Source organism: Osmia lignaria, chromosome 4 (assembly GCF_051020975.1).
Source record: "Osmia lignaria lignaria isolate PbOS001 chromosome 4, iyOsmLign1, whole genome shotgun sequence".
In the NCBI taxonomy this organism is placed as follows: domain Eukaryota; kingdom Metazoa; phylum Arthropoda; class Insecta; order Hymenoptera; family Megachilidae; genus Osmia; species Osmia lignaria.
Window position 1 is genome coordinate 8,978,320 of NC_135035.1, and position 26,255 is coordinate 9,004,574.

At 41.9% G+C, this 26,255-nt stretch overlaps 5 protein-coding genes and 1 non-coding gene across 8 annotated transcripts; 2 read left to right on the plus strand and 4 right to left on the minus strand.

Moving 5' to 3' along the window:
- Nucleotides 1–4: 4 nt before the first annotated feature.
- Nucleotides 5–6,652, minus strand: LOC117603577 (uncharacterized). The gene is made up of 5 exons (XM_034322911.2): nt 6,019–6,652; nt 5,824–5,946; nt 2,171–2,397; nt 504–640; nt 5–431 (listed from the first exon to the last, which is right to left on the minus strand). Exons 1-5 carry the CDS (start codon nt 6,191–6,193, stop codon nt 218–220), a joined length of 876 nt encoding a protein of 291 aa, XP_034178802.1. The 5' UTR covers nt 6,194–6,652; the 3' UTR covers nt 5–217.
- On the minus strand, nt 731–803 carry TRNAM-CAU (transfer RNA methionine (anticodon CAU)). Its single transcript has one exon. It is a non-coding gene; the product is annotated as a tRNA-Met (tRNA).
- A 1,365-nt stretch (nt 6,653–8,017) lies between the features above and the next one.
- On the minus strand, nt 8,018–10,653 carry LOC117603544 (UBX domain-containing protein 4). Of its 3 annotated transcripts, none has more exons than XM_034322813.2 (7): nt 10,428–10,653; nt 10,098–10,232; nt 9,605–10,002; nt 9,304–9,531; nt 8,916–9,224; nt 8,613–8,842; nt 8,018–8,477 (listed from the first exon to the last, which is right to left on the minus strand). In XM_034322813.2, exons 1-7 carry the CDS (start codon nt 10,507–10,509, stop codon nt 8,342–8,344), a joined length of 1,518 nt encoding a protein of 505 aa, XP_034178704.2. In that variant the 5' UTR covers nt 10,510–10,653; the 3' UTR covers nt 8,018–8,341. The 3 variants fall into 3 exon arrangements, with proteins under 3 accessions (XP_034178704.2, XP_034178703.2, XP_034178705.2); XM_034322812.2 differs by having other exon boundaries at nt 8,019–8,477; nt 8,916–9,227; nt 10,428–10,651; XM_034322814.2 differs by having other exon boundaries at nt 8,339–8,477; nt 8,659–8,842; nt 8,916–9,227.
- Nucleotides 10,654–10,791: 138 nt separating this feature from the next.
- Nucleotides 10,792–16,139, plus strand: LOC117603546 (large ribosomal subunit protein uL10m-like). Its single transcript, XM_076688075.1, has 3 exons — nt 10,792–11,085; nt 15,136–15,642; nt 15,768–16,139. Exons 1-3 carry the CDS (start codon nt 11,064–11,066, stop codon nt 15,995–15,997), a joined length of 759 nt encoding a protein of 252 aa, XP_076544190.1. The 5' UTR covers nt 10,792–11,063; the 3' UTR covers nt 15,998–16,139.
- On the plus strand, nt 11,215–14,678 carry LOC143305262 (partitioning defective 3 homolog). The gene has a single exon (XM_076688074.1). The coding sequence runs from the start codon at nt 11,663–11,665 to the stop codon at nt 14,546–14,548; it is 2,886 nt and encodes a 961-aa protein (XP_076544189.1). The 5' UTR covers nt 11,215–11,662; the 3' UTR covers nt 14,549–14,678.
- A 194-nt stretch (nt 16,140–16,333) lies between the features above and the next one.
- On the minus strand, nt 16,334–22,231 carry LOC117603543 (uncharacterized). Its single transcript, XM_034322811.2, has 9 exons — nt 18,551–22,231; nt 18,147–18,388; nt 17,818–17,995; nt 17,605–17,747; nt 17,356–17,534; nt 17,103–17,214; nt 16,860–17,042; nt 16,546–16,788; nt 16,334–16,476 (listed from the first exon to the last, which is right to left on the minus strand). Exons 1-9 carry the CDS (start codon nt 21,576–21,578, stop codon nt 16,396–16,398), a joined length of 4,389 nt encoding a protein of 1,462 aa, XP_034178702.2. The 5' UTR covers nt 21,579–22,231; the 3' UTR covers nt 16,334–16,395.
- Between the last annotated feature and the right edge of the window lie 4,024 nt (nt 22,232–26,255).

The window sequence follows — 26,255 nt, forward strand, 5'->3', positions numbered from 1 at the left end:
GTTTTCCCATTAAAAAAAGAAGATTGTTATTGCAATAATTATGTGTTGTATATATTGCCTTTCCTTATAATAAATGCAACTAACACGATTCTTATTGCTTTCGAACGTGATATGTCTTTGTGACCTATTGCGGTAATCGGCGAAATTATTGGATCGTTCCAAGACCTATTAAACACCATCAACTTTTTGATTTCATCTAATTATTAACTGAATATGCTTAAGAGTCCTGATGCCTGAAATCCAGCCTTTGATTCAAATGATACGCTGGATTATTGGTGGGGATATTTTGATAAATAGAAGTCTGTTGACCCATCGTTAAGTTACTCGGTAATGGTTGCACGATGGGCAAGGCGGGTGGCAAAGGTACAGTCGCTAAATGCTGCGGGAATATCGGTGTTCCCGGTTGTGGTTGCCCTGGATAATTAAAAAACCTGCGCAACATATTTCTCATTAAAGAAAATTAAATTTACCGTTTGTGTAAAAAAATGAGAAATAGTATTTACCATAAACGATCTCCTACGAAAATTGGTCGAGGTGCAGGAATCCCTAAACTAGAATAATATTGTTGCGCTAATAGTTCCACGTCGTTCGTGTACTTTCTTTTCCACTTGGTACGTCTATTTTGGAACCAAATTTTGATCTGCAAAAACAGAGCTCGTGTTAAAACATACGAAATATTCAAAAATTTGTTGTTCCTCTTACAAGTTCTTTATTAGAATCAAAAAATATTTGCCCCGGGTGAGGATCGAACTCACGACCTTAAGATTATGAGACTTACGCGCTGCCTACTGCGCTACCGAGGCTGGTGGTAGGCTTTATGCTAATCTGTTTGAAGCGGTGCAATTTTAGCAAATCTAGAGTAGAAAATCAATAATATTGATTTTCATATTCTCTTGATTTCAAACCAATTTCAAGTTTTTCAATAATTTGAGATCTAAAACCCTCGAGAACCTTGAATCTTAAGGCTTTAAGTGATTCGAAGTGCACCCTGGCTCATCCCTATCTAGACCACAAGAAAGAAGTGAAACACGTGAAACGAAACGCGGGAAAAAATGATGTCAGCATCTTGGACTTGATTTCCACCAAAATTATCTTTAGTGGGGCCAAGTAAACCGGATTCAGAACATGCGAGTGGCAATATATCCTAATTAAAAAATCGACGCCTCTTCGGTCCGTCGCCTCGCAGCATCCGTCGTCCGGGATGTTTCGTTCTTGTGGCATGCTGGAACGTATGCACGAATCGGAGAATACGACGGACCAAGAAGAAGGGACTCCCCGAGCTGGCTCGTTAACTGCGAGAAATATTGTGACAGTTATGTCCGCGCCACGACACGTCTACTTCTTCCCTCTGATCCGTCGTCTCTGATCGTCCTCCCTCTTGCCATGATCGCGAAGATAATTATCTGCCTCGTTCACGGTGTCGCGTGATATTTCTACCGTTCTCGCAATTACCATGGTTCGCAACATTCGCAGATCCAACTCAACGGAACAAGAAATGTCTGATGCATAATCGTAAATTAATTAGTTTAAAGGCAGCCACAAACCACGTTACAAAGTAACGGATATGCTGTGGTGAATGCGAAGATTACCTAAATCTTTGTTAAAAGCTTAGATATCAAAAGGGAGGGTAATATTAGAAAGCGACGGATCAGTGTAATTTCTAACAATTCTTGATTCTTCTGTACTCGATAATTAGTTAAAAATTTCTACGAAAGCAACGATCGTTTTGTTCTTTTGTCCTCTCCCTACTCGCGAGAAGAAAAGGCGTATAAGTGCTAATTGGTCCTAAAGGGCGATCTTCCCCTATGGCGCCACGACCTGGCGCCTACACATATGGTGGCGTTCTGAGCCATAATTCAAAGCTCGGTTGATTTTGAGGAACTTTGGGTACAAGGAACCTAAACTATTTCAGGTGGTCGGGACCTACGGAAGTCGTCGACATTATCGCAATTTATTGTGTGCAGTGCGTCTTGTTCGAAGCTACTTCCGCGAAACGTGTTTCCCTTTAATCGTAGCGGAAAGATCTTGTTCGTGTCCTGTTCTTCTCATTATTATGAAATATAATGACAGTCATTTTTCTCTGTAGCATTAACGGTACTCTTCGTCGGATCATTTATCGGCCCATTGATATTTATTACGAATAATAACGCGATTCTTCTGTAATTTATACCTGAGTTTCGGTCAATTTTAAACTCTTGCTGAGCTGTAATCTCTTCGCCACGCTCAGGTATTTGTTCCTCTCGAATTCCGCTTCCAATGACTTAATTTGCGCCGCGGTGAACGCCGTGCGTGGCCTCTTTTTCCTTTCATCGTCGCTAGTAGCGCTATCATTTTTCTCCTGAACCTCCCTATCAACACCTGTCGTCGAGTTGGCACCGCTGCTACTGGTGCACGCCTCTGGAACACCATGAAAAAAATAAAAGATAAAACTCTTAACGAAGAATGATAATTAAACAACGTTTCCTTATCATGGTAATTATCACGGTAATTGCGCTACGCGGTCGCGTTACTACAAGCCGATTAAATGGAATGAAAACGCATTGTAATTATATGCGGTCTAATAACACGTGTGTCGCGTGAGATTAAACAGTAGCCATCGGCAAATTATAAAGTATAACATTGTATTCAATGTTAGGCATTGAAGATTAGATTTAATCCTGGAACAACGGATGACGAGGAATATTTTATGGTGCATTTTTCCTTTCTTGGATAATTGAATTAACTCAAAAATTGAATGATCCATTATCCAATTTTCACGCGACGGCGAAGATTTGTAAAGACGTTTAACTCGCTTTCAAAGAAGTATGAAAACGATGCAAACAATGACTGTTGAGAACTCGACGAGGTCCAATTACCCGTGCAAGATTTCTTTTCTCATCAATCTCAGCAACTTTTTGCCCGTCGAAGTTGTTTATATTTATATTTATCCCCGGGTTACAAGCTGCTCGTACAAGACGTCGCGCCTCGCCCATGAGGAATGTCTTCGGGGTCTCTTTTAGTCGACTGGTAACAGGAGCGCGCTCTAAGCAGCGGGGATCATCTTCTAATTATCTGCCCATTCGTCATCCGACGAAAAACCGTGGCAGCGCGACGCTCTAACGTTGAATATATGTCTGCTACTTTAAAGAAAAAAAAAGAAGATACATGGTGATGCCATACGCGCTTCGTGAAGCACATATTCTGTGTCCCACTTTATCACCTTTGGATAAACGGTTCAAGAAAAAAATCAATATAATATTTCTGTATTTCTCGAAGAGACAAATCGATCGGAGAATCTAATCTCTATCGAGCACTTAAGTGAAGCATATCAAGGAGACAAGAGTTATCCATTTATGGTGTAATCAGACACGAAGAAGATCAGTTATTTTGGCATCGATAAATTGATGACTAAAGCTTCCTTGTTCGCGAGTAGAATGGATCGGCTCGGCCGAGTTCGCGCAGTTAGACGGGCAATAAATATCCCGAGAAATAAAAAAGTACTTCCCGCGTGATTACTGGCTGCGCAGAGTGTCGTTTACCGGCTACTAATTGTCAGATGGCGACGTAATTGTCGCGTTTCTCGCGCGTTTTTCGAGACTTCCCAGCCCCGTGGTACAGAGTCGTCGTCTAAAACCGTACCGCCTCTAATTCACTCGACGTGAATCCCGTCGCGAGACGTGCACGCTTGTGCACGTGTAAATTCAGGAAGGATTCCAACTCAAATGCCGAAGAACAGTATACATTTAGGATAATAATATCAAATTGTACCAGCTCTGCTTGTTTACATTCTAGAGTGAAAGCAGTTGCATCCGATGCATTAGCATCGTGCAATAAAAGCAAATTTGGTGACCAAAGGAAGGATACGTTTCTCTTATGTTTCTACGGAATTTCGATAGATAAATTTCCCTTGAGAAAATTGGTATCTTCGGGATCGCTTCTGTATCGACGCGACATTCCTTGACAGGAAGCGTCTACTGAACGAACGGAAGAGGAAAATATTTTCGGAGGGTGCCGTTACTCTCGCGCGGCTCATTTGTCGTCGACTTTCTGACTCGGTTGCATTGACGAACGAGCTCTGTGAAAAGGGAAGAAAGGGTTGGAGAGTGGAAGGCAACAGTGCAAAAAGGAACTTAAAAGAGGCTGAGAGGAGCGTGCGATGGAAGACGACGCGTTGCGTCGCCGAAATAGAACACCACGCCCACTAGTTTACCTAATTGCCGCGAGCCACGGTGAACTTGTCTCCTAATTATTCGGTGATGAATGGCGAAAGGACGAGTAGAAATGCGCGATAAAGCGTGGCTAATTTTCATTCGTTCGTCGTTGCACGATTTCACACTCACCGGTCAACTAGTAGGATAATTAATTCGTACGCAAGTGACGTCCGACGATTGGTCCAACGACGCTTCAAGATTAGACGGATTACTGTCCCTTTTTAATAATTTATCATGGTGTTCCGTTGACAATTAATCAGCAAGGCAGTATTATTAAATTTGCCCAAAAAAGATAGACACACGAGAAAAGGTAGATTTAAAAGGAGATCAATTTTGGACGAGTTGACTCGTTCACGAGGCTGCTCTTGCAAAGATTTACGCTTCGCGTTGACGGCTTTGTAGTTGGACCCGACGTCCCACATATCTCAGTTTCAGAATTATCCTTTCCTTAGATCTCGAATTTATCGCAGCGTTCATTATACCGTGTAAATCACGGCAGGTGAAGGTCCTTGGTAAATATTAGTCATCGACTCTCCCCAAAGAATAGAATAGGGTCTTGCAGTGCATTAATGATTATTCAGAAATCATACAGCACTTCGTCTAAAGTGAAATTTCATTTCCCTTTGATGTTAAATTAAAAATTATTATTACTTGGAATAATAATGGGCTACCGGTAAAAATGATTGGATCAACCAATAAGACACCACGAAATGGTCACAGTTTATGATCCTTTTTTTTCATTTTGTACTAAGTACGGCATGAGGGCACATTTTGCTGCATTTCCATGGCAGAATTAGCAGGAGACAGATAAATAGTGGACGAGAAGCAGGAACATTGAGTGGGCGTGGACCCTGCAGGAAGTAATGGATCAAACTCACGGGCAACGGTCCTCTGCGCGAACTTACGAATTCGTTACCACGCGAAGGAAACGCGTGGATTCTGTAACAATCACTCGCTTTCACGTTGGTAACAATATACGAATTAAGCGTGTAATAATGGTGGGGTTGAAAGGTACAACAAAGCAACTATTCTTCGGTTGTATACCATCACCGAAGTATTCGTTAAGCATAAATTTGAACGGGTTGAACGCAACTAAGGCCATCGATGACCGGCACAAAAAATAATACAAAAGGGGTTAATTAAGTTTGCAACGGTCAGTAATATGTTGAAAAACAAGGAAACGCGTCCTGAGGGAAACATTGATATGTTTGCGAGAGATTCATGTGGTATATCGCATAATATTAGTTTTACTGCTGTTCGATTGAGATATCTTGCTTAATCGCGCGATTTAAGAAAAGGTAAAGACGGGTAGATAATATTACACAATGTCTTAAGTAGCGGTCGTTCAACTGAAATAACTTCATTGCTTATCGTCAATAAATTAAAAACATTTTTCAAGCGTTTGCACCTCAATTTTCGCTCGATATATCTTTATTAACCAAGTAATTTGTCAAAGCAAGCACAAGTGTGCGACACCTGTATAATTTGTTTAGTTATGCTGTGTCATTTTACAGAACGCAATCTGTATAAGTATTTAGTTTCCTATTCGACGAGAGCCCTATCCTTGGATTACCCTATCGTTGATTAATTAATATTCTTTGTCTAGTAAGAACTGAAATTAAATTTAACTTACCGTAACACATCTCTGGCTCAGGGGAGGTGGAGCAAACCATGTCAGAATCATCGAATTCGACTTCTTCTGCCATAGTCATCGAGGAATCTGGTGCTACCAGCTTCCGGCCCTCAGAATCATTCGCTATTTAAATTAATCGCAATTAACAGTTTTCTATATTTTTCCACAATATTACAGTATTTTCGATATACTTACATTCCTGTCCGTGTAAATAGATTTCGGTATGACTTGGTACACGGGTATCATTTTCAATGATCTTCTTACTTGGTGCTAGGAGACTTTCGATGCTGAACGAACATATTTTAGGGCTCTCGATTACTTCGGTTGATTCTTTCGTACATTCAGATGTTTTTACGCGTTCTTCCGTCATCCTACTTCAAATGCACTAACATCTAGATCTAATCACTATTCGGTACTCTAATCGTACAATGAGCAGAATGACTAGTTATCTTCTAGAGTACTTCAGGAGATAGGTATCTATCAATTGCTAGTCCTTCAAACGATTGTTCTTTTAAGAATCACTGCACATTGTTTCACCACCGTTTATCACTGTTGTCGCAGGAGCTACCTGTTCGAATCGATCTCAAAATTTTGTACAAAATTAACGAAGCATTCTAATTAAGATTATGATTATCTTTGCAAATAGGAAATCGATCCAAGGCGTTCATAGATAGATACCCTATGAACCGTTCGCGGGATTAGAGTCGAAACCAGCGACTGTTTGTCGGAGTTGCTCACCATGTCCAACAATATTTTTTTTTGGCAGCCAAGTCAAATTCTTCGTTCTTTGAGGCGGTATCGAAAAGCCACGTGCTCACGACGTCATTCTATGCTCGACCAATCTGAAATAAGCTTGGGCGGTTCTTGGCAAGCACGTGCGTTTCTGGAAGGAACCCTCCTAATGATCTCGTACCAGCGGGACGGTAGCAGTCACTAAACGGTGGTAATGAGGTATCCATAAATTTCTGTCAACCTCGTGAAACGCTATTTAATAATTGTCCTGACAGTAGTCAGCCGTGATTCGAAATCAATTTTCAAATCTGTTACTTTGCTCGAATTGAAATTTTGACCTCATCGAATTTCATCTGAACTTAAAAAATGATTTTACTTAAATCATTTTTATTCTAAAGTAATTAGGGATAAATAGTAACATTTACAATTAATGGATGTTATTCTTGCAAGTAAAATCATCCCCTGGTCGGTGGTGCTATTTTACATCAGATACCTTGTATCTTAGAATATGTACTCAATGTATCGTGTCACATGAAATATTAGTAGAAAATCCTTCCAAATTGATCGTGTAAATAGAACAGTATGAAAAAGTAAATGATTCGAATATATTATTAGATCTTAACCCACACTGAGCATCGTTTGAATTCCAATAGATTCATATAAAATCTAACGATTTGACAAGCTTGTCGTTTCTATCGTTGACCATCCGGTTGTAATTTTAATGAGATTATTAGACAGACAATTGCGTGTATTAATGCAACGATGATAGAGATGATAGAGTGATACAAGAACTGTTGACAGACGTGAAACTTGGCTACGATTATGAGAACTGGCAAAGTACATTGCAGAAATTTGTTTCAAACTTCTTGTAGCCAAATCATGATTCTTCTCTGTAATATCATATTTATATGTACTACGTTTATTTTATTTTTCAATCAAATTACACAACAAAAGTGTATTTGTAAAGAATATATGATAGAATAGCAGAGGCGTTGAAGGGACCAGTAGGTGTATCCGTAAGATCACATTTCCCAGACGACACTCCTCTCGCAGGTTCTACAATATGTTATATTGCCAGAAAGCTGAAACCTTTGAAGGAACAAGTCAGCCAAAATGCTTGTCAATTTAACGCTTAATTGGTGCCGCAATCGACACCAACATAGTGGGAGCCCAAGGGTGTAAATTATCGGTTTTTCTGAACGTGTCAACCGCAAAACAAGACGATTCAGACAGTTTTCTGGCATTTGTTTTCCTCGCCTTGAACATATTTTTGGAGTCAGATTTCGTCAGACGAAAAATCGTATGTCATCGTTCCATGTTCTCGCCGTTGTAATAAACCATTATGTATCATTTTACTCGGTCAGTCGGCGCCATTAACTGGCACGTCTCGCGAAATGGTGACCATCGTTCTCCAGCTTCTTCGGTGAAAAGGTGTCGCGCAATGCGAATAAAAGTTTGTGCCAATTTTCTATATGTTTATTTATATATATATATTAACAGAATAAAAGGCCATCTGCTTAATACATTATTTTGTCCTCGACTATAAAATTAAGATGCAATGTGGTTGTATTATTCTTAAGACAATCCTTATTACCACTCGAAAATATACAACAACTTCGATTAGAATAATATGTCGGCGTGATCGTAGCATGGAACACGCGACATTCGATTGCAGTGCAATAGAACAGAAAGGTATAAAAGTTTAACAAAATATATTGCATATATTCATAAGTTTGATCAATGAAACAGCAGAGCCAGGTGGAGTTTTATCGATCTAATTGATAATTCACATTTGTTGCGTTGAATTACCATTCCATGTATTATTTTCATCATTATCATCCCCGCCTGAGTGTAATCTATGTATGTTACCTTCGGCTTTGATGGTTGTGCTTTCTCGGTTAGTCATGTATCTTCGAACTAACCTACAAAGAATATTTTAATATACGTATTTCATTGTTAAAAGTGTTGCAACTAACATTGTTGCATAATGTCGTCCATTACTTTGTGCCCTGATCTAGTTACATCGATAGTTAATATCTAAATCTAAAAAAACCTACCCTGATGAAGTAGCAACATTTTGAATATTCGATTGAACTGATCCACCTGAATTATTTGTCGTATCCTTGTTCTCAGCAGTGCCACTTTGTTGTTCCTGTGAATTTCCACGTCCTGTGAAATAACCTATCACATAATAGTACACGTGTGTAACAACCGCAAAAATGGACCACACGAATCGTGGCATAAGGCTAATATCTTGTGTCGAGGTTACAGTTGTCGTGACATTCGACTGCAAATAAGAAATTGCAATCACTAATGTTGCCCAACAGACAAGACTGTAAAAATGTACAAATCGAGATTACGTTTTTCAAGGGTAGAATTAAGATAACAGCTGTGGGAACCAGTTCCAATTCTAAAAGAGTTTTGTCATCATCCTCGCGCATTAATTCCCTTCTAGGGAAAGAGGTAGACATTGCGAATTGCCGAAAAGGTAACGTGATGTTCTCAACGACGTATGCACGCAAATTACGTAAAGTGCACGTTGGTTCGAATTGTCCCATGTGAGGATTGCCAGACGGCAATCGAAATTGTATTCTAGTTACGGTTGCATCGTTTACCATGGGAGCGTATGGTTTAGGTAGCTCTTGCTGAGGCTGTTGATGCTGCATTTGCTGCTGTACTCAATATGATTACGTATGATGTATTTTGTAACACAAAATAATATTTTCATAATAAAAAGGATACACAAACCTGTAAAGCAAGCTCCTTATGCTTCCTTTCTAATTTATCCTGAGCAATTTGTTGCCGAATTTTTTCTCTGTCCGATAACTCTTGCTGTTTTTCGGTACGTTTCATGTTTTGCAATTCACGTCTCATTTTTCGACGCTCTAATTCTCTTTCCTTCTCTTTTCGTTCCTCCTCTTCTATACGTTGCTTTTGTTGTAATTCTAACATTTTTCGTGCTCTTTCTAATTTTTCCTAAAGACATAAGTGTAATATTTATTCGTCGTTATATGATGATTTCGAGGGACCCAATGTTGCAGACACTTACTTCTGTTGTTAATTCTTTGGTATGTGTTTCTTGCTTATCATTTGTTGTTTTTGCTGCTTCAATGACTTTTATGCTTGTAGATGGTTCTTCTTTTGTATCATTTTTAATTACAGCATTACTTACATTTTCTGGGCTAGTTTGTTTTAGTGGCATTTCTACATTTGATTTTGGTGTATTGCCTTCTATGTTAACGCTTGTGTTATTGGGAGCATTAGTAGCAGCTGCCTTCTGTTCAGCATCTATCAAATTGGCAGAAGTATTTTTATTCTTTCCTGCTTTTGATAATACCAACTCAATCTTGGCCAATAGATCAGCTGATGTTGTACTACCAGCAACAATTTCCAATGGTATTCCATTCTCACCAATAAAGAACAGAGATGGTACAGGTACCAATTGATCTAATAAGGCATTTTCAGGAATATATACATTTTTTTTGAAATTTGTATGATATATTGCCCTAATGATATATGTTAGAGATTATATAAAAGGATACAGATTTGGGCAAAGAACACATAGGACTCAGATCCACTTTCCAACCGTATTGCTACAAAATCTTCTTGTTCCAAGCGGCGTGAAACTTCTGTGGCATTGATTGCTTGAGCAACTTGAGTAGATGTTTCATCTTTCCCTGTAAATAGATTGGAAAAAAAATTAGTCTTATAGAGTTGATGGAACATTCAGGGTATAATGTAAGAATATAAGATAAAGAACAGCTAAGAATGTGTAGACAGGTTTCTAATTATAGATGCTGTGTAATGTTAATTAGAAACAAATAATAACAGATTGAATAATGATAGCTTAACCTAAGATTCTAAATATACACCTTCAACAAAGACGACGAAAATTGCTTTTCTTAATTTTGATGTTGCAACTGCTTCATTGATGCTACCCTCAAACCACTTCATTTTCTTTTTATGAAATTGCAAATATCTTTGTTCTATTGCACTATCGGTTGATAATGACGTAATGAAAAAGTAGTTTAATCACTAGAAATTTTCTGTAGAAGTTGACGTTTCAAAATCAGAGTAAGGTTTGGGTAGGTAGCCCCCGGGAGAGTGAACACTCTCTGCTCTTCTCTGGTATTAAAAAGGTTATTGGATTTATTTTTATTTTAAATACAGGGTACGCTTTATAATTTAAGTAATATAAGCATTATCAATTACTATTTTACATAAATTTGTAAATATAACTCTCATATCATGGAAATTAGTGACAAACATTTATGGTTGTGCATCTGTTTCTTCGCCAATTGAGGTGTAAGTTCCGTTGTTGATCGGACAAAGTCCGTTGATTGGAAAGCAACCTTTAAATTTCAAGGTTAAACAAGAACCAGTGGATATGAACCATTTTAATAATGGTTGGTGTGTAAATAAGATGGTGGTCCAAACGAAGGACAGCACCTAAAAAGTTGTGTATGAATCATTTGTTGCCTTGTTCTTACAACTGCTACAGTTAAATAATGGCTCAGTTTATGAAACAAGGTAAGCATTATTTTTACTGCTTCTCGTTTATTGCAATTAAAACGTATTCCTTCGAATATTAAAAACCGAAGGCGGTACGTGGGGTTGGGTTTCGTTGGCAGCACTGTTCGTATCGCCATCTTTCCTTGCTTTCCGTTGGATCGCCACAAGGAATAGTGGAATAAAATGTGGTAATGGCGAGTGCGTCTGTTCCGTATATTTGATGTTGTGATAAAGTTGGGCGTACGCGTCCACCTTATCAGTCGTGACAAAGTTTTTTGTTTCGAGTATGTTCACTTAATTTTGGTACTTACGCTTAGTTTTTAAACAAAATTAGTCAACAATAAGGAGAAGAAAGTGATCAATGTACTATGTCGGTGATTCATTATCGGAATATGGAAGTACACGACAGATAGTACAAGATAATCGTATTATACGAAGAGCATTTACAACTTTGTATATTTCACGATACATGCATTTATATCGTTATACCTGATTGTTAGTACATTCAAAATATTTTCGAACCAGTTTATACTATTACGAATAATCGATACGAGGCCGTAAACGTATAACAAGATAATATGAAATCGGAGCGAGCATGAAGGTAACTGTGTGTTTCGATAACGTTAGAGTGGTGGTTCCATGCGGGGATGGAACCCTACTGGTTAAAGATTTAATGCATGAGGCTATTCTAAGGTATAAAAAGGCAACTGGGAAAAACGATAGTGCATTAACTATAAATAGTTTATCCTCTCTAACTGGAGGTGGTCTGTTGGATCCAGATGATAGGTTATGTGATGTAGCTGATGACAGAGAACAGATTGTTGCTCATTTTGTGAATACAGATGGTACGCATGTTGGTGGTGATGGGGCTAGTTCAGTTGGAACAAATAGCCCTGATTTTTTTCATTCAGATGGCAAAGAACCATCCTATGCAATTGATACACATTCCTCCATACCTCCCAGTATAAAAAGAGAAAGTACTAAAAGATTGTCAATGCATGCGTTATCAACTAAAGAACCATGTTTAGCCACATATTCTGCTCAGTCCCTTCCCAGAGAGTCTCGCCGTAGAGAACCACTGGGACAAGATGCCAAAGTATCATTTGAATATATAAATGCCAATATTGAAGCTGGGAATCAGGGAGAGATCAAAGAGATTGTAATAAAGAATGAAGCAGGACCACTGGGGCTTCATGTGGTGCCATGTTATGACTTATTGGGTAATGATCAAGGACTTAGAGTTGAAGGTATTGAGCCCAATGGCAGAATTGCTAGAGATGGTCAGATCGATTTGCATGATAAGATTATAAAAATAAATGGTCACAATCTGTTACACATACCATTCTCCAAAGTGCAAGAAATATTTCGTACCTGTATGACTGAACCATGTTTGCAGATTTCCGTTGTAAAGCATAAGAAACCACGTGAGAAATCGTTGCATAAAAATCATGGAAATACTAGTGGGGGAACGGAAAAGACGGAAACCGACGATAACGTTAAAAGACTTCAGTGTAGCAACTATAATTTGTTACAGACCGCCAACACTCGTAAGATCGGCCGTATGATCGAGATAGAATTAACGAAGGGGAGCAACGGTCTCGGATTTAGCGTCACGACACGCGACAATCCTGCCGGCGGCCATTGCCCGATATACATTAAGAATATATTACCAAAAGGTGCTGCTGTTGAAGATGGTAGATTAAGGCCTGGCGACAGGTTGCTGGAAGTGAATAACAAAGAAATGACGGGTAAAAGTCAAGCGGAGGTGGTCTCCCTTCTTAGAAGTATTCCACCAGGGGGTAAGGTAAGAATGGTGGTATCGCGTCAGGAAGAAATTTCCTCCACCATTCCTGACTCCCATTCCCACGTGAGCCCCACTAATCAAGCTTCCGACAGTACAGACAATTCGAAATATTGGAACACGTCGAACACATCGCCAGTAAAAAAGAACATAGAAGTGCAAGATAAAATTAGTACCCATAGCTATGAAAAGTGCACGTTCAAACCAGTGAAATCTACATCGGAAGACATCGTGCTCTCTCCGCGTAAAAATCGTATGATATTAACCTTAGACATACCGGTACACGATTCAGAGAAAGCAGGATTAGGTGTTAGCGTTAAGGGAAAGACTACCAATACCGACGAGAACACAAACATGGATTTGGGGATCTTTATAAAGAGTGTCATCCACGGAGGAGCAGCCTCTAGGGACGGCAGATTAAGGACCAATGATCAATTGCTCAATGTCAATGGGGTATCTTTGTTAGGCCTATCAAATTCGGACGCGATGGAAACCCTTCGAAGAGCGATGCTGAATACGAACAGCTCGGTAACAGGAGTGATCACCCTGACCATAGCTAGGAGGATATCATCCTACGACGCAAATGAAAAGAATCTTCCGGAAAATTTGTCTTCGCACTGTAAATTAGAGTCTGCCAATAGTATATACATATCCGATTCCACGAAGAGCAACGAGGGTAGAATAAAGGAGAAGAACAGCTTAAACTCCCAGACGGACATTTTGGACAATGGTGGTCTGTTGTCTTGCGTGACGGCGTCTCCTTGGAATCCAGTTATCGATCGATTAACGGAACAGTATAACAAAAATAGCCTAAGAAACGAGAGCTACTGTATCGCTACCAATAAAACATGGATAGAACCCGTTAGTAACGTGAAGAAGATCACCATAGGACCAAGGGACGATCGTGTGGAACCAGTGTTGTTAGAGGACTCCAACGAACCACAGTGCAATGAAGCTAAAAGAAGTACGGACGACAAAGATAGTCAGTATTCCGGGGATCCGACTTACGACAGTCAATTGTCGTTGGAGGAATTTAACTGCTCTTCGAATAAGTTCTCTCGCGACGCTTTAGGTAGGCAGAGTATGTCGGAGAAGCGACACGCGGCTTTGGACGCTAAGAACACCGATACTTACAAGAGGAACAAGAAACTGCGAGAGGGACGTGAGAATAAGAATCAAGAACAAGCCAATCAGAAGGTATCCAATCAATCGACGGATTCGGAGGATCAGTCGAGACGAGGATGTAAGGCGGAGAGTTTCGAGAAGAACAAAAGTAAAGGTACCACCGATGTCAACGCAAAGAGCGAGAATAATATAAAACGATACGAGAAATCCGTGGATCCTGCTCAATCGGAATACATGTACACTATTCCTGGATGTAATAATAAGTTCACCTCACCGAGGAAGCATTGGCTGGTAGACGATGTACACGGCGACATAGCGAATAGCAATAACTTTAAGGACGATCGAGAGGGTTTTCCGAATAGTCGCGGGGACGTGAAGCAAGCCTCGTTGAATTCCGCTTTGGACGATCGATACAAACGTTCAAGAAAGAAAGGAGGCATTCGTTCGATGCTACGATTAGGAAAGAATAGGAAATCGCTCAATTTCGGTGATAGCATAGAAGCTCGTCACGAGACTAGCAATTATTGCAGCGGAACGATCAACTATATCGCATAATATTCGAATGGAGCCTTAACACAACCGTAGATACAAAATACATAAAACTTACTTGTGCATAACACCTAGAAAATACACATATTTACACAAGAGAGGAATACACGATTTTCTTTTTTTTTTTTTTTTTAAACACTCATATGCACGTCCCACGCGTACACGTACATATAGGTATTATTATTTACATGTATCATTTGTTCCAAAGTGCCTTATATCGTTGCAAAAAGAAAAGTAATTAATTCTGTATATATATTATATAATTTTTTGTATTCGTCCTCAATTCGTACCGATCATGTATATCTATTTTTTAAAATAAACAAATCATGTACTTAATACGAGTAACGTGTGCAAGTTGAACTCAACTATTCCATCGTTAACGATAAAAATCAGATTGTCAGAAATTCCGTTCGTCGACAGTTGAATCGTTGGAAAATTTCTATTCACACGTGTACCTACACACAAAGGAAGTAACATTCGATACGAACAGTGTTCAACGAAGCCCAAAGAGTATTACGGTAGGTAAGTCGATTAAACAGGCAACGAACTGGTTTACTTTTCCTAGAAACACAGTGCATTTCTTTCTGTTTCAGCGTTTCAGTTAACACCTAATCAGGTGTTGTACCAGCAGAAGCGTTTCAGAGGCAAAATCAATATCAGGAAACCGAAAATATTTTACAAGAAAGCAGTGGTGAACGAACTTGTGAAGCCCTTTTATGTAAATCCCAATGCTGGAAAGAGTTTGGAAGAATTATGTTTGAACAGACGCATTGGTAGAACTAAGAGGGAACTTTCACCCTATGAAAAGATCATATCCAGAGAAGTTCGTAATTGGCTCGATAAATCAAGAATGGCCGCTTGCTTGCATGTGAACAGTATGCATCAAAGAGACGTATTCGATGTGCAAGTCCCTCTGTTCAGAGCGAACATGTATCTTAAAAGATACGGTACAAACATTGTACTCGATGCAATACAAGATTCACCTTACGAAGGTATAGCCCCGTTGATTGGCCAATACACGTGGTTCGTGTTCAGTCCTGACATAAACGTAGTTCCCTTACAGAAGATTATACGTAGCTGTAAGAAAATGTACACACTGGGTAAGTAAAATCATGAAGACAAATTTGACAATTGCATAATTAAATTTTAGATTTCGTTATGGAATGAAAGGTCCATCTGTAGTCCCAAAAGTAAAAAATTAACTTCATCAGTGTTTTTCTTTCAGGTGGAATATTGGAAGGATACGTTTTAAAACAGGATGAGTTCCTGAAGTATGGAGAAATGGATCTCACGAGCGCTCAATTGGGTTTGGTTCAAATATTACAAAACGCTGGTGGCGTCAACCTGAATCATCAGCTTACACATCATCAGTCGACGTTGGTCGCTCGGCTCGAACAGATTGGTACAAACGAAACAACTTCGACGAACGAGACAGTTTCTAACGAGAACGAATAAATCGGTGCCTGTATTATTAGCAGAGAAACAACTGTATCTATAATTTATTATATGTTCATAATGCACACGAAGATTTAAGTAAACTACAATTCATTATCCCCGGCATCCTGTTACGATAGAAAATAAGGAAGAATGGTTAGAAATTGAGGTATCTGCCTCTTTTATTGCTTTCATTACATCCAATTCCACGAAGGACGGTTCCGCGATAAGGTTAATCGTTGAGCAAGCAGCCTGTGTAACATATACGTGTTACTTATCAATATCAGCTTTATCGATTATCAAACTTCGTTATTAGGTATCAAAGGAAAATTTATCTCGATATCGTGAGACAATTGACATTGATATATAAATAAATTCTCGGTTCTGTTGCAGTGGTAATTGTGTCTACCAGTAATGATTCAATGACAGTAATTGCAACGAGGATGACACTTGACTCCATTTTCTCCGCATCTACAGCCACCGGACGTGTCTCCTTTTCCCTGCGAGAAAAATTATCCATGGGAAAAGAGTTGAATAATCAAACTCCTAAGTACATGCATACTACTCACTGCTGGTCCCCAACGTGGACCTCTCGTTACCCAACATATTTCGGTTTTGCACATGGAACAACGCAACCAATCGCAACCCCATTTTTTCATCAGAACAACCGCACACGTCGGACACGCGAGTGCTTCGCCTCTGTCCACCATTTCCTCGAGCATCACGGCTGTTCTTCGCGATTCTTGATCGGTTTCCTTCGACAGTCTTAATTCTTGTTGATATTGTTTACAATTTTTGCCAGCATGTATGGCCTGTGACAGGAACATCGATTTAGAATGTCAGAGATCGATCGACGACGAATTATAATTTTCTTTTTTCTCACCTGACAGGTGAGACAATTGTTCACACCACACACCGGGCAGAGGAAGTTATTCACATCATCGTCGTAAATGCACCAACCAGGGCAATCTGGCGTTTTACAATGGAACGCGTTGTTTCCGGCATTGTTTTCCGCTTGAGCAATCGATTTCGCGAGGTGTTGTTGGTATATTTCTGGTTCCACGAGCTGAGAAAACATACGGATGGATTCCTTGTATATTTATTTTAATATCAATGGTAAACTTACTGCTTTGATCTCACGCTCCTGGAGGGTTGATTCACAGGTGTATTCGGAATCTCTGTAAGGGCATTTCACCTCGGCTTCTTCGCAGTATCTAATCGTATTAGCAATACATGACCTAGAAAATATTAATTAGTAATTGGTTCTAATTTTGGCTCAAATTTTTATTATTAATGCGGCTTTAGTGGTATTTAAAACTACCCTACAATGGAATCAAATTAGTAGTCAGTTTATTAAGAAATTATTCATTATTTTTTACCTGCAAAACATATGTAAGCAATCTCTTAATATTACACCTTCGCGTGGGCCGTATGTAACGAAGCATACGGGACATTCGATTGGCTCGGAATTAGGTATTACGTCACAGTTTTCTAAAGAGATCAATTCCTCGTATCGTTCCATCCTCACTTCCTCAGGTGTGTTTCTCTCCTCTGTCTCCTATTTACAATCGTTTCATGAATTAAACAAAGTGCACCTATTCGTACGAATCATACATTCAAATTAATACCTCAGCTTCCTCGACTACTTCGTGATCCTCTTCCACAGTTTGTAGTACTTCTGTGAATGTACTTGCATCATCGTTTATGACATTTGGCAGCTCCTTTGCATCGCTGGATTCCTCCGTTTGTATCACATTTGTCTGTCTTAATTCTCCAATTAAAATTTAGATTAATTTTCGTTCTAAGGGGTGACATACGATTTCCTATAGAAATTCGCTTACCTGGGGCTACAAGGTATAGAAATATCGGTGATCCATCCACTGCTTGTAATTCGTTCAAACTTGCCTCATCGCGATCTGCCAAATTTTTACCAATTATCCATCGTTGGACGTTCGTTGGTATTTCGAATTCCGTGTGTATCTTTGTTTTCAGCTCGGCCACCGTCATTCTACTCGGCAACTGTTATTATACTTTAATTTAATAATATTGCAAAATATCTTGAAAAATGGAGAAACGGTAGATGGGATATATTAGCTAAGGAGGGTGGCACGGTACGGATAGCAAATCAGTTACGTGTACGTTGATTTGAGTAGCTTAAGACGGTATTCACCTGAAGTGGTATAGGTCCCTGGTGAGCAAGCTTGTCCTCAATGTACATATTGACTTTAATCAACTGATCTTTGAGACGAGCCGATCGTTGTCGAATCACGGAACAATGGATCTTGAGCCGTGCCAGCTCCTTCGCCAAACCGGCAGCTTGTTGATGATGGCCAGACGCGATTGCAGCTTCTAACTTTCTTAGTAATCGGTTTATGGCCAGTGTGTTCATGTTTTTCTCCGCTGTTTTGTCGTCTGTAATAAAACCAGGACAGAGACGTTAGTTCAAAGGCAATGAATAACACGCGACAATAAATTTAGAAGGGTGATTCAGTCGGAGAGAACAACTACCTTTGTCAATTAAATTAACACGTCGACTGTCGCAGTAAAAATAAATTAATTCGTTTCTCGCATTACCTTCTTCACCACTTTCGTTCGTTTCCTCCTCTTCCTTTGTTTTTTGTTCAATCACCGTCACAGGTGCAGTTATTTCCTTATTATTATTCATTTTTCCAATGTTATCCCTTGGTGAACGTTCTTTCGGCACAGGTGGGACATGGGCATTGGCGTAAAGCGATTGTTCGATCACGTTTGCGTAAGTGTTCTCGTTGTTACCGGTTCTCGTTGTTTTCGTAGCCTCAATTTCAGCGAAATCACGTGGTCGTATCAACTGAAAGGTATTCTTCACCAGTCCGGAACCACCCACATTCTTCCCGGACGTTTTATAGACAACGTTTTCCTGTTTCCATCCGGAAGTGGACGGTTGCTCCACGGACGAAGATGGTTGATTCAGCCTTCGTAGATTCCCGCTGGTTTGCACCGAACACGAAACCTTTTGTTTGTCGAGCTCGTAATCGTTTTGCAACGCGATGTTCTCAACTTTTGTCACTGCAGAAACGAAATACGTTGTTTTATCCTGGCCACCTGGTGCCTCGGTTTTCTCCGTTACATTCGCGTTACGTGCCACCATTTTGCCGGGTCTCGAACGCTTTGGTAACGAGTGTTTCATTTCCTTCAACATCTCTTTTAAATCCGTTGTAATTGGATCCTCGACGGTGTTCAGTATCGGTGATCTCGTCTTGACCGATTTCGTTTTTACGTTCGTAACCGTCGAACGAGCATCCTCCAACGGTATCGACTTTTCCGGCTGAAAGCTCGTCTTTGTCTTCGCGTCCTTCTCCGCCTCCACAAGGATATCGAGCACTTTAGTTACCTTACTTGATATTCCGGCTTCCTCGTGAACTTTGCCCCGTTGATCAGTGGATGTCGCGTTCGTGTGGGATAAACGGCGATCGATGAGCTTCAACTCTTTCCTACGTAACTGCTTATCAATCTCCTCAAAAATATCCGAGAATTCCTTCTGCACACCGTCTAAACGTTGTCTGTCTAGTTTCTTTGGTTCCTCGAAAATGTTCAAAGCTTGCTCTTTCTTTTCCGCGGGTCCGCGAGGCAACAGGTACCTCTTTGGATCCTCGTTACTCGTTTTAGGTTCTCTTTCCTTTTTTTCATTAGCCAATTGCTGTCTCGATTTAATTTTCTCCTCTATCAAAGCTGCCGCGCTGTCCTTCTGAGCAGAGTCGTTCAGTCGATTCGCAGCGAGTTGACTCTGTAAAAATGATATCCTGTTGAAAGTCTCGTTCGCCAGTCGATCGTTTTGTTCCTTGTCCGAGATGGTCTTCGCAGTAGGAGCCTCTACTTTGTTTCTCGCCGCCTTTTGCTGCGGCGGGAAGTACCTGGAGATGTCTTTCTCCACGCGGCTACTTTGTGCAGGGGGTGGCTGGACGGAGAATCTCGAGTGTTCCGTCCAGTCGGGAGCATGCTCGAATGGTCTCGCGTTTCTAACCACGTCTCTTTCGAATTTCGATGGTTGATCCCTCTGGTTCTTCGCGAAAAAATTCGCGTTAACCGTGACTTTGGTGATGTTGCTGATGGCGTTGAATTTAGAGATCAAAGCCCTGGTGCCTCGTCTGGGGGATGAATTTTCCATCGCGGACGCGACGATGTCCTGAACCAACTCCTCGTTCACTTCATTCCTCTTCTCCAACGCGTCGACCAATCTTGAAGACTTCAACAGCATCGAGGCTCTAGCTCGGGCTTGCTCCTCTTGAACGATCGCGGCAGCCTCTTTGTCGAGCTCGCTGATATTCGTCAAAATCGACAGACCTGACTTCCTCTTCGCCTCCCTTTTCCGCTCGTCCGTCTGTCCGCCTCGATGGAAGAAGTTCAATCTCGACAGAGACGCGTCCACGGAGTAGCTCGTGGAGGCGGCCATGTTAGATGCAGCGCATTCTTCTTTTATTTCAACCGTGGAGGTTGTAGGCCCTCGGAGAACATCGCCCCTTCTGGATGGTCCGGAATCCCGAGAATGTTCGAAGACGCTCCGTTTGTACCAAGGTCGTGGCATGGCTGTGCTCAGTGTTCCAACGGTATGGGTCGTAGACGGGCTGTCCCGAGGAATGGCAGTGTCTAACGAGTTCGAGCTCGTGTCTTTCCCGTTCTTCTCTTTCCCGCTCAGTTTAATCTCTTTCCTTGCCAACAGAACTCCACCCTGAAGCACCAGGGTGTCGTTGCTAAGAGTTTGCTCGTCCTCGGTGTCCGCTCGGCTTTCTACGTCCATTCCGCCATCGGTGAGCTTAGTTTCGCGCTTCTCCGCGGACGAATTACCCTCGGCCAGCTTCTCAGGCGGTTTCGGCGCCCGTCGTTTCCGCCTGCTGCTGTTCCTCGGTGTTTCCCGTGCATCTACCTCTGTTATCTTCACCGAGCTCACGGGAGGATTAGGCGCTCGTCGCTTTCCCTTCACGTGGACTCTCCGGCGAGTGGAGCCGACGTTGCAGCTGGCTCGGCGATCGTCTAGCCTCTTCAACGACTCCAACAGTCGTCTGTCAGGAAAGGATAGATTTCCGCAGGAATTGAACGCGGTCGATGGTTGAAGGGAGTATCTTGCGGTGATGTCTCTTCGGTTGGTGGGCAACGTGCAAGCGACATCCGCGAGCTCGTTCTCTTTGTTGCCAACAGCGACTTTCGATGCTCCAGCCGCGAACGGACCAACCTCGGCTGCTTGTTCAAGGATATCTAACGACAGCCCGTCGCATCTGCTCAGGGTTCCAGTGTGAAAGGCGAAACTGCGCACGGTCGTGGTGCTGTAGAACGTGTCTACGCTTTCCACGCTCGACGAGATGCTTTCTTGTCGTCCGTTGTCATCCACCGGATACTTGCCGATCGTTTTCCGTCGTTTGTCCGCGCCCGACTCGCGATTACCCGACCGTTTGAACCACTTGAACAGGGAGAACCTCGGCGTGCCGCGTCCCTCGTGTACCGCGCGTGCTACGTGGTCTGCGGACGCTTCCGTCGCGACGACGTCCGACGTTCTTCCTTCCCGGTCGCTGATCCGTACGCCATTGGGGAATGTGTTCGCCTCGATGCTGCATGCGGCCCGCTGTACCATTCTTACTCACCGCATATCCCTCTCGCAGCCAGCTCCTCCCTCCCTATCCCGTACCTCATCCACTGGTCCACATAGTTCTTTATTTAGATTCACTCGAATGTGGTTTTAACTTCCTTCCAGTTCGTCTATAGGTAAAGGCAAACTCGTGGAACCTTCGAAGAATCTTGCGGTATTCACACGCGTTCGACCAACCGCCGCGCTCTTCCTCAGCAAAGCTCCACTTTTCAACCTTCCTTTAACCCGTTCCGCGCTTTTCCTTCGCTTCTATTCACCTGTCTAACTGTGCCAATCTATCCGTACACACAGGGCACTCTAGTTTCGCGATGTTTAGACCAGCCACGGCCAGGAAATTCAACAGACAACGAGAACGGCTGCCGGGTACGGGCGCAAACTTTTGCGGAACATCGTGTTCCGATCGAGTTACGCGTTTCCCCGGCGTGTACGTGCGAAGAATGTATCGCGGAACGGTAAATCGACTGACGAATTTCGCTGCGAAACCGACGGCGACTCTGCTTAACACACGACAAAGATACTCTCCGGTTCGCTATTAATAGGTACGCCTTCCTCCTGCCGTGGGTTATTTTCACGTCCACTCTTGCTGTCTGCGCCGCGCTGTCCGAAATCAAAACAGAGAAATACGTCCCGCGACTTTTCAACCGCGAGCGTTCGCGTCGTCTTGACGAATATTCCTACGATCAAGTTTAATTTCTCCTCTCACACTATTCCTGGATGCAAAGAATAAATTGGACAGCCGATGATTTGACATAAATGTTAAAGTTTAGATGCTCTCATCCAATATCAACCGGCTGAGAATTGAGTTCAAAGCATCGTTTATTTTTAGTAGTCGCGATGAAGAATATCGTTATGTTATTTTCAGTAGATCCAGAACAAAAAAAGTGTCCGAAACACATGGCTCCTTGTTTGCGATATCACGCTACGGGGACGTGATTTTGAAGATTTTTCAAAGAGCACGCGACATTTATTCCGGACTAATTTCAAAACGAAACGTTGGTCATCGCTTGACTGGTTCATGCCCTCTCACGGGATTAGTCAAATCCGAAAATAACACCGTAGGCGAGGAGAGTTTGCATATAACGTACAAATCTCTTCAACGATGTAAATCGGACACTCTAAGCTGTTTGTACATAAGCCTGCTGCATAGTCTATTAAGCATTCGCGTCATTCGTGATTTATAGTCATCTCGCAGCACGGTAATACTTGATTTATATTTAGAAACTATGATAGAGGGTGTAATAAATCAGAATCTACGTTAACCCTTGCCTGATACAATTATTTTTCGCACAGGCATTCATTCTACCCAGGAAATCCTCCGGATAAGAAGTTTCTCTTCCACTTCGAACGCAACTAGCCGTCTCGTCGTTGTGTACACGCCATTAACGAAATTTTTCGGCGATAACGCGGTTCTCCGGGTACCGTTCGCGGCTGTTTGGAAATTAACCAAGCGAGTATTTTTAATTACATTTACTCGACGAAGAAAGGCATCAACGAGAGAGACAGAAAGAGAGAGAAGGGAGGCCTTTAAACGCTCCGCCTAAGTACGTTTGCTCAAGAGTTCCAGCAACGTCGGGTATCTCGAAAGCCAAAACAGCTTCTCTGAGAGCACAACCGTGAGCGGTCCCGTGGTAGAACGCACTCGCGCGTATTTACGCCATTCGCACAAAACGGCGACGACGTACAATACCGTGGTGCCGTTTCTAAAAAAGATCCGTCCGCGTAAAGAGGCGACAAGCCATGGAAACGCTAACTGTTTCTATATTTTGTTTAATTACTCGACAACATTCAGGCCCGCTACTAGCATCCTCGGTTGGGTTACTACCCTTGGGGCGCGTTTACCATTCTCCGTTGCAAGGTTTCGTTTAAACGAACTACGAGATACATCAGGTTTTTTTACCCCTTTTCTCCCTTGGTACCGGCTCAAAAGGTAGCCACTGTTAAACAACTCCGTGTACACCGAGGCCGGCATTATTCGGACGTGTTCGTGTTCGCATCTTCGCGGCGCTTTTATAAACCTTCCTCAGATTTCCAATTCTAGTTCCATGGGTGCTTTTCTGGGGCCACTGTGGTTTTAATTTTAAAATAATTACATTAACACAATTCAGTTTAAATTTATATGGTACCATTATTCAAATTTAGAGAATGAAAATGATATGAAATAGAAAATTAAATTATTATAAAATTTCGGCTCTCTTCATGGTCCGCCGTCAAAGAGTTAAATTATGTTTCATTGACTTGTCCCCCATGTTAATTATCATCCATTCAGAATTTCGTTCGATGATAACGAGCAACGAGAACGGCGAACGACGTCGCCAAATAAAGTCTCCTAGGGGGTGTCCTCGAGTGTTGCACATCGACGTTGCCATAAGCGATTCGTACGCGTATATAGATACATTCGCGTTCGAAACGAGAGGGTCGTGTTGGTGTTTGCGTGGTCTTAGCTCACTTTTATCGTCGGAAGCCGAACTGGAGCGCAAGAGTCTAACCGTTCGGTGCACCCTCTTCTCTCGCACACCAACCCCTTCGCTTCTCTCTTATTCAAGAGTTTATTTCGCGAATCCACCCGGCCGCCCCCTCGACTTAGCTTGGCTCGTACCCTGTTCCACGCTACGTAGCGACGGCATAACGCGTCCTGAATACAAATCGCAATGTTTCCTTTCGCGAGTTCACCAGGACTTTTAGGACGCGATCATTACCATTAACGAAGAACCGAACATCGAGGCTAACCATCATTCTCTATTTTACTCGATCTTCTCGTTGCCTTTCGATACTTGAATTCTCTTTTTTTTCTCTTCTTCCTTCTCTCCGGGAAACTATTCTTTTTCATAGAACGTACGGGGGGTAGAAAAGTTTCGAGCTCGTTCGAGATGCACGATTATTCCCTCCGGTATCGAGCCACAGGCACCGGTATATCCCCGATTTACAATTTTTATGTCAGATTCCCAACAGAGAGCTACAAGTCCCGTAGCGTGTCGTTGAACTTTGAAAAGGTCGCCGCGGAAGCGGCGCCCTGGCGTTGCTTAAAATTTAGTCACCCGCTTGGATCGGCTGCGATGTTTTATTCAGATACACGGCGAACCCGTACGCGCTTTCCACGGGAATCAGGGATACAAATTAATCGGGTAGCATTTTTGCCGTCGGCCAGCAACGGCAAAAAGTTTGCCGCTATCCCCGGCAACGGGACGTCGATCGAGACGGCGACGTCGCTTCATTTAGACGAGACTTCTTCTTTTGAGTCTCGAATTAAAATTAAAGCGGATGCTCTCCTCCGTTTCTCCGCGCGGAACAAGCTTCCTCGATCGACGCTTTCAGAATTCTATGACAACGATCGTACCGAACGATTGTATTTCAAGTAGGCGTCGAAAATTTTTATTTTCTGACGTAGCTTTTACGGAAGCCTCCTTCTTCGCGAGATATGCAAACGAACGCGGCCGACGTTTCGGAATTCTAAGACTATTTGATAAGAGATCGCGAAGCTTTCGATATGGAAATTTTACGGCATCTCGCGCTTATCGAGCCTGTTCTCTGACAGCTGTTGAAAGAAGCGCGCACGAGTGTACGTGAATCTTAGTAAAATTATTCCGCATCTATTTCACGGTTCATTTTATGCCACGTCGAACCGTGTTGGACTATTAACATGTAACGATCTAACGTAATAACTGTACTTCCCGTAGTTGGGGAACACGGCAAAGGGAGGACTTATATTGTGCCAGATCTGTTCATCTTAACCCGAGAACAGAAGGACTCACTGTACGTGAGGGAAAGTAGTTCTTAGACGGACTTCGACTTGTGTTGGGACTCGACGTACCCTTTGGCTATCTCCTTAGTTACACCGTTGTTCCGTACGTGAGCAAGATAGTTAGATTGTCTTGGCGAAGTTACCCGTTGTACGCGAGATTAGACTGAGCTTCACTTCGTGTCCATACGTACCGCAAGCTGTGAGCGTGCTTCTGCAATATCCGTAGTTACTCGCTGATGAATACGCGCCGTCGTTGCGGATGGGAAACGGGGGTTCCGCGAAATAATCGCTGATACCTCGCGTTGCCAAATTACGTTCAAGCGCGTAAATTTGTTTCGCGACGTTCCGAAATAAATGATGATATGCTAGGATCCGCTCTTTGTTCGACGAAAATTCGATTTCACCATCGTTTTAGCGTTGTCACATTCGGCCAGGATGGGACAGGCTAACCAATTATCCTTTCGATAATCATAAAATTGAAAACAGGACTTAACCACCGTACGTCGATCGATACGCGAATTCTCGGCAACGTAATATCTTCGATTGTGAAATTCGAGTCGCTACGCTTTTATCGAAACGTACTGTTATTTCCACTTTATCAATTATATATTTCCTCTATTTACACTTTAAATCCGTATTTACAGTTATGCTCAGAGGATTTTATGGAAATTTTCGGTCCATACACCTCCTAAAATTGTACAACAGAAAATCATTTCTATTGCAAATTTTATTTTCAGTTGCTTTTGTTAAATGAACATAATAGCACAATAATTTCCTGTTAGATATACAAAGGAAAGTTCCAAGTTAGATTTCCCAAAATGTGTGCTCATCAAAGTGTCGCATCGACCCAGTTATGAATCTGATTTCCAGTTGATCTTCCTGTTCAGTTTCGCGGAACGTTTTGATAAGCTTCCTGCTGTGCG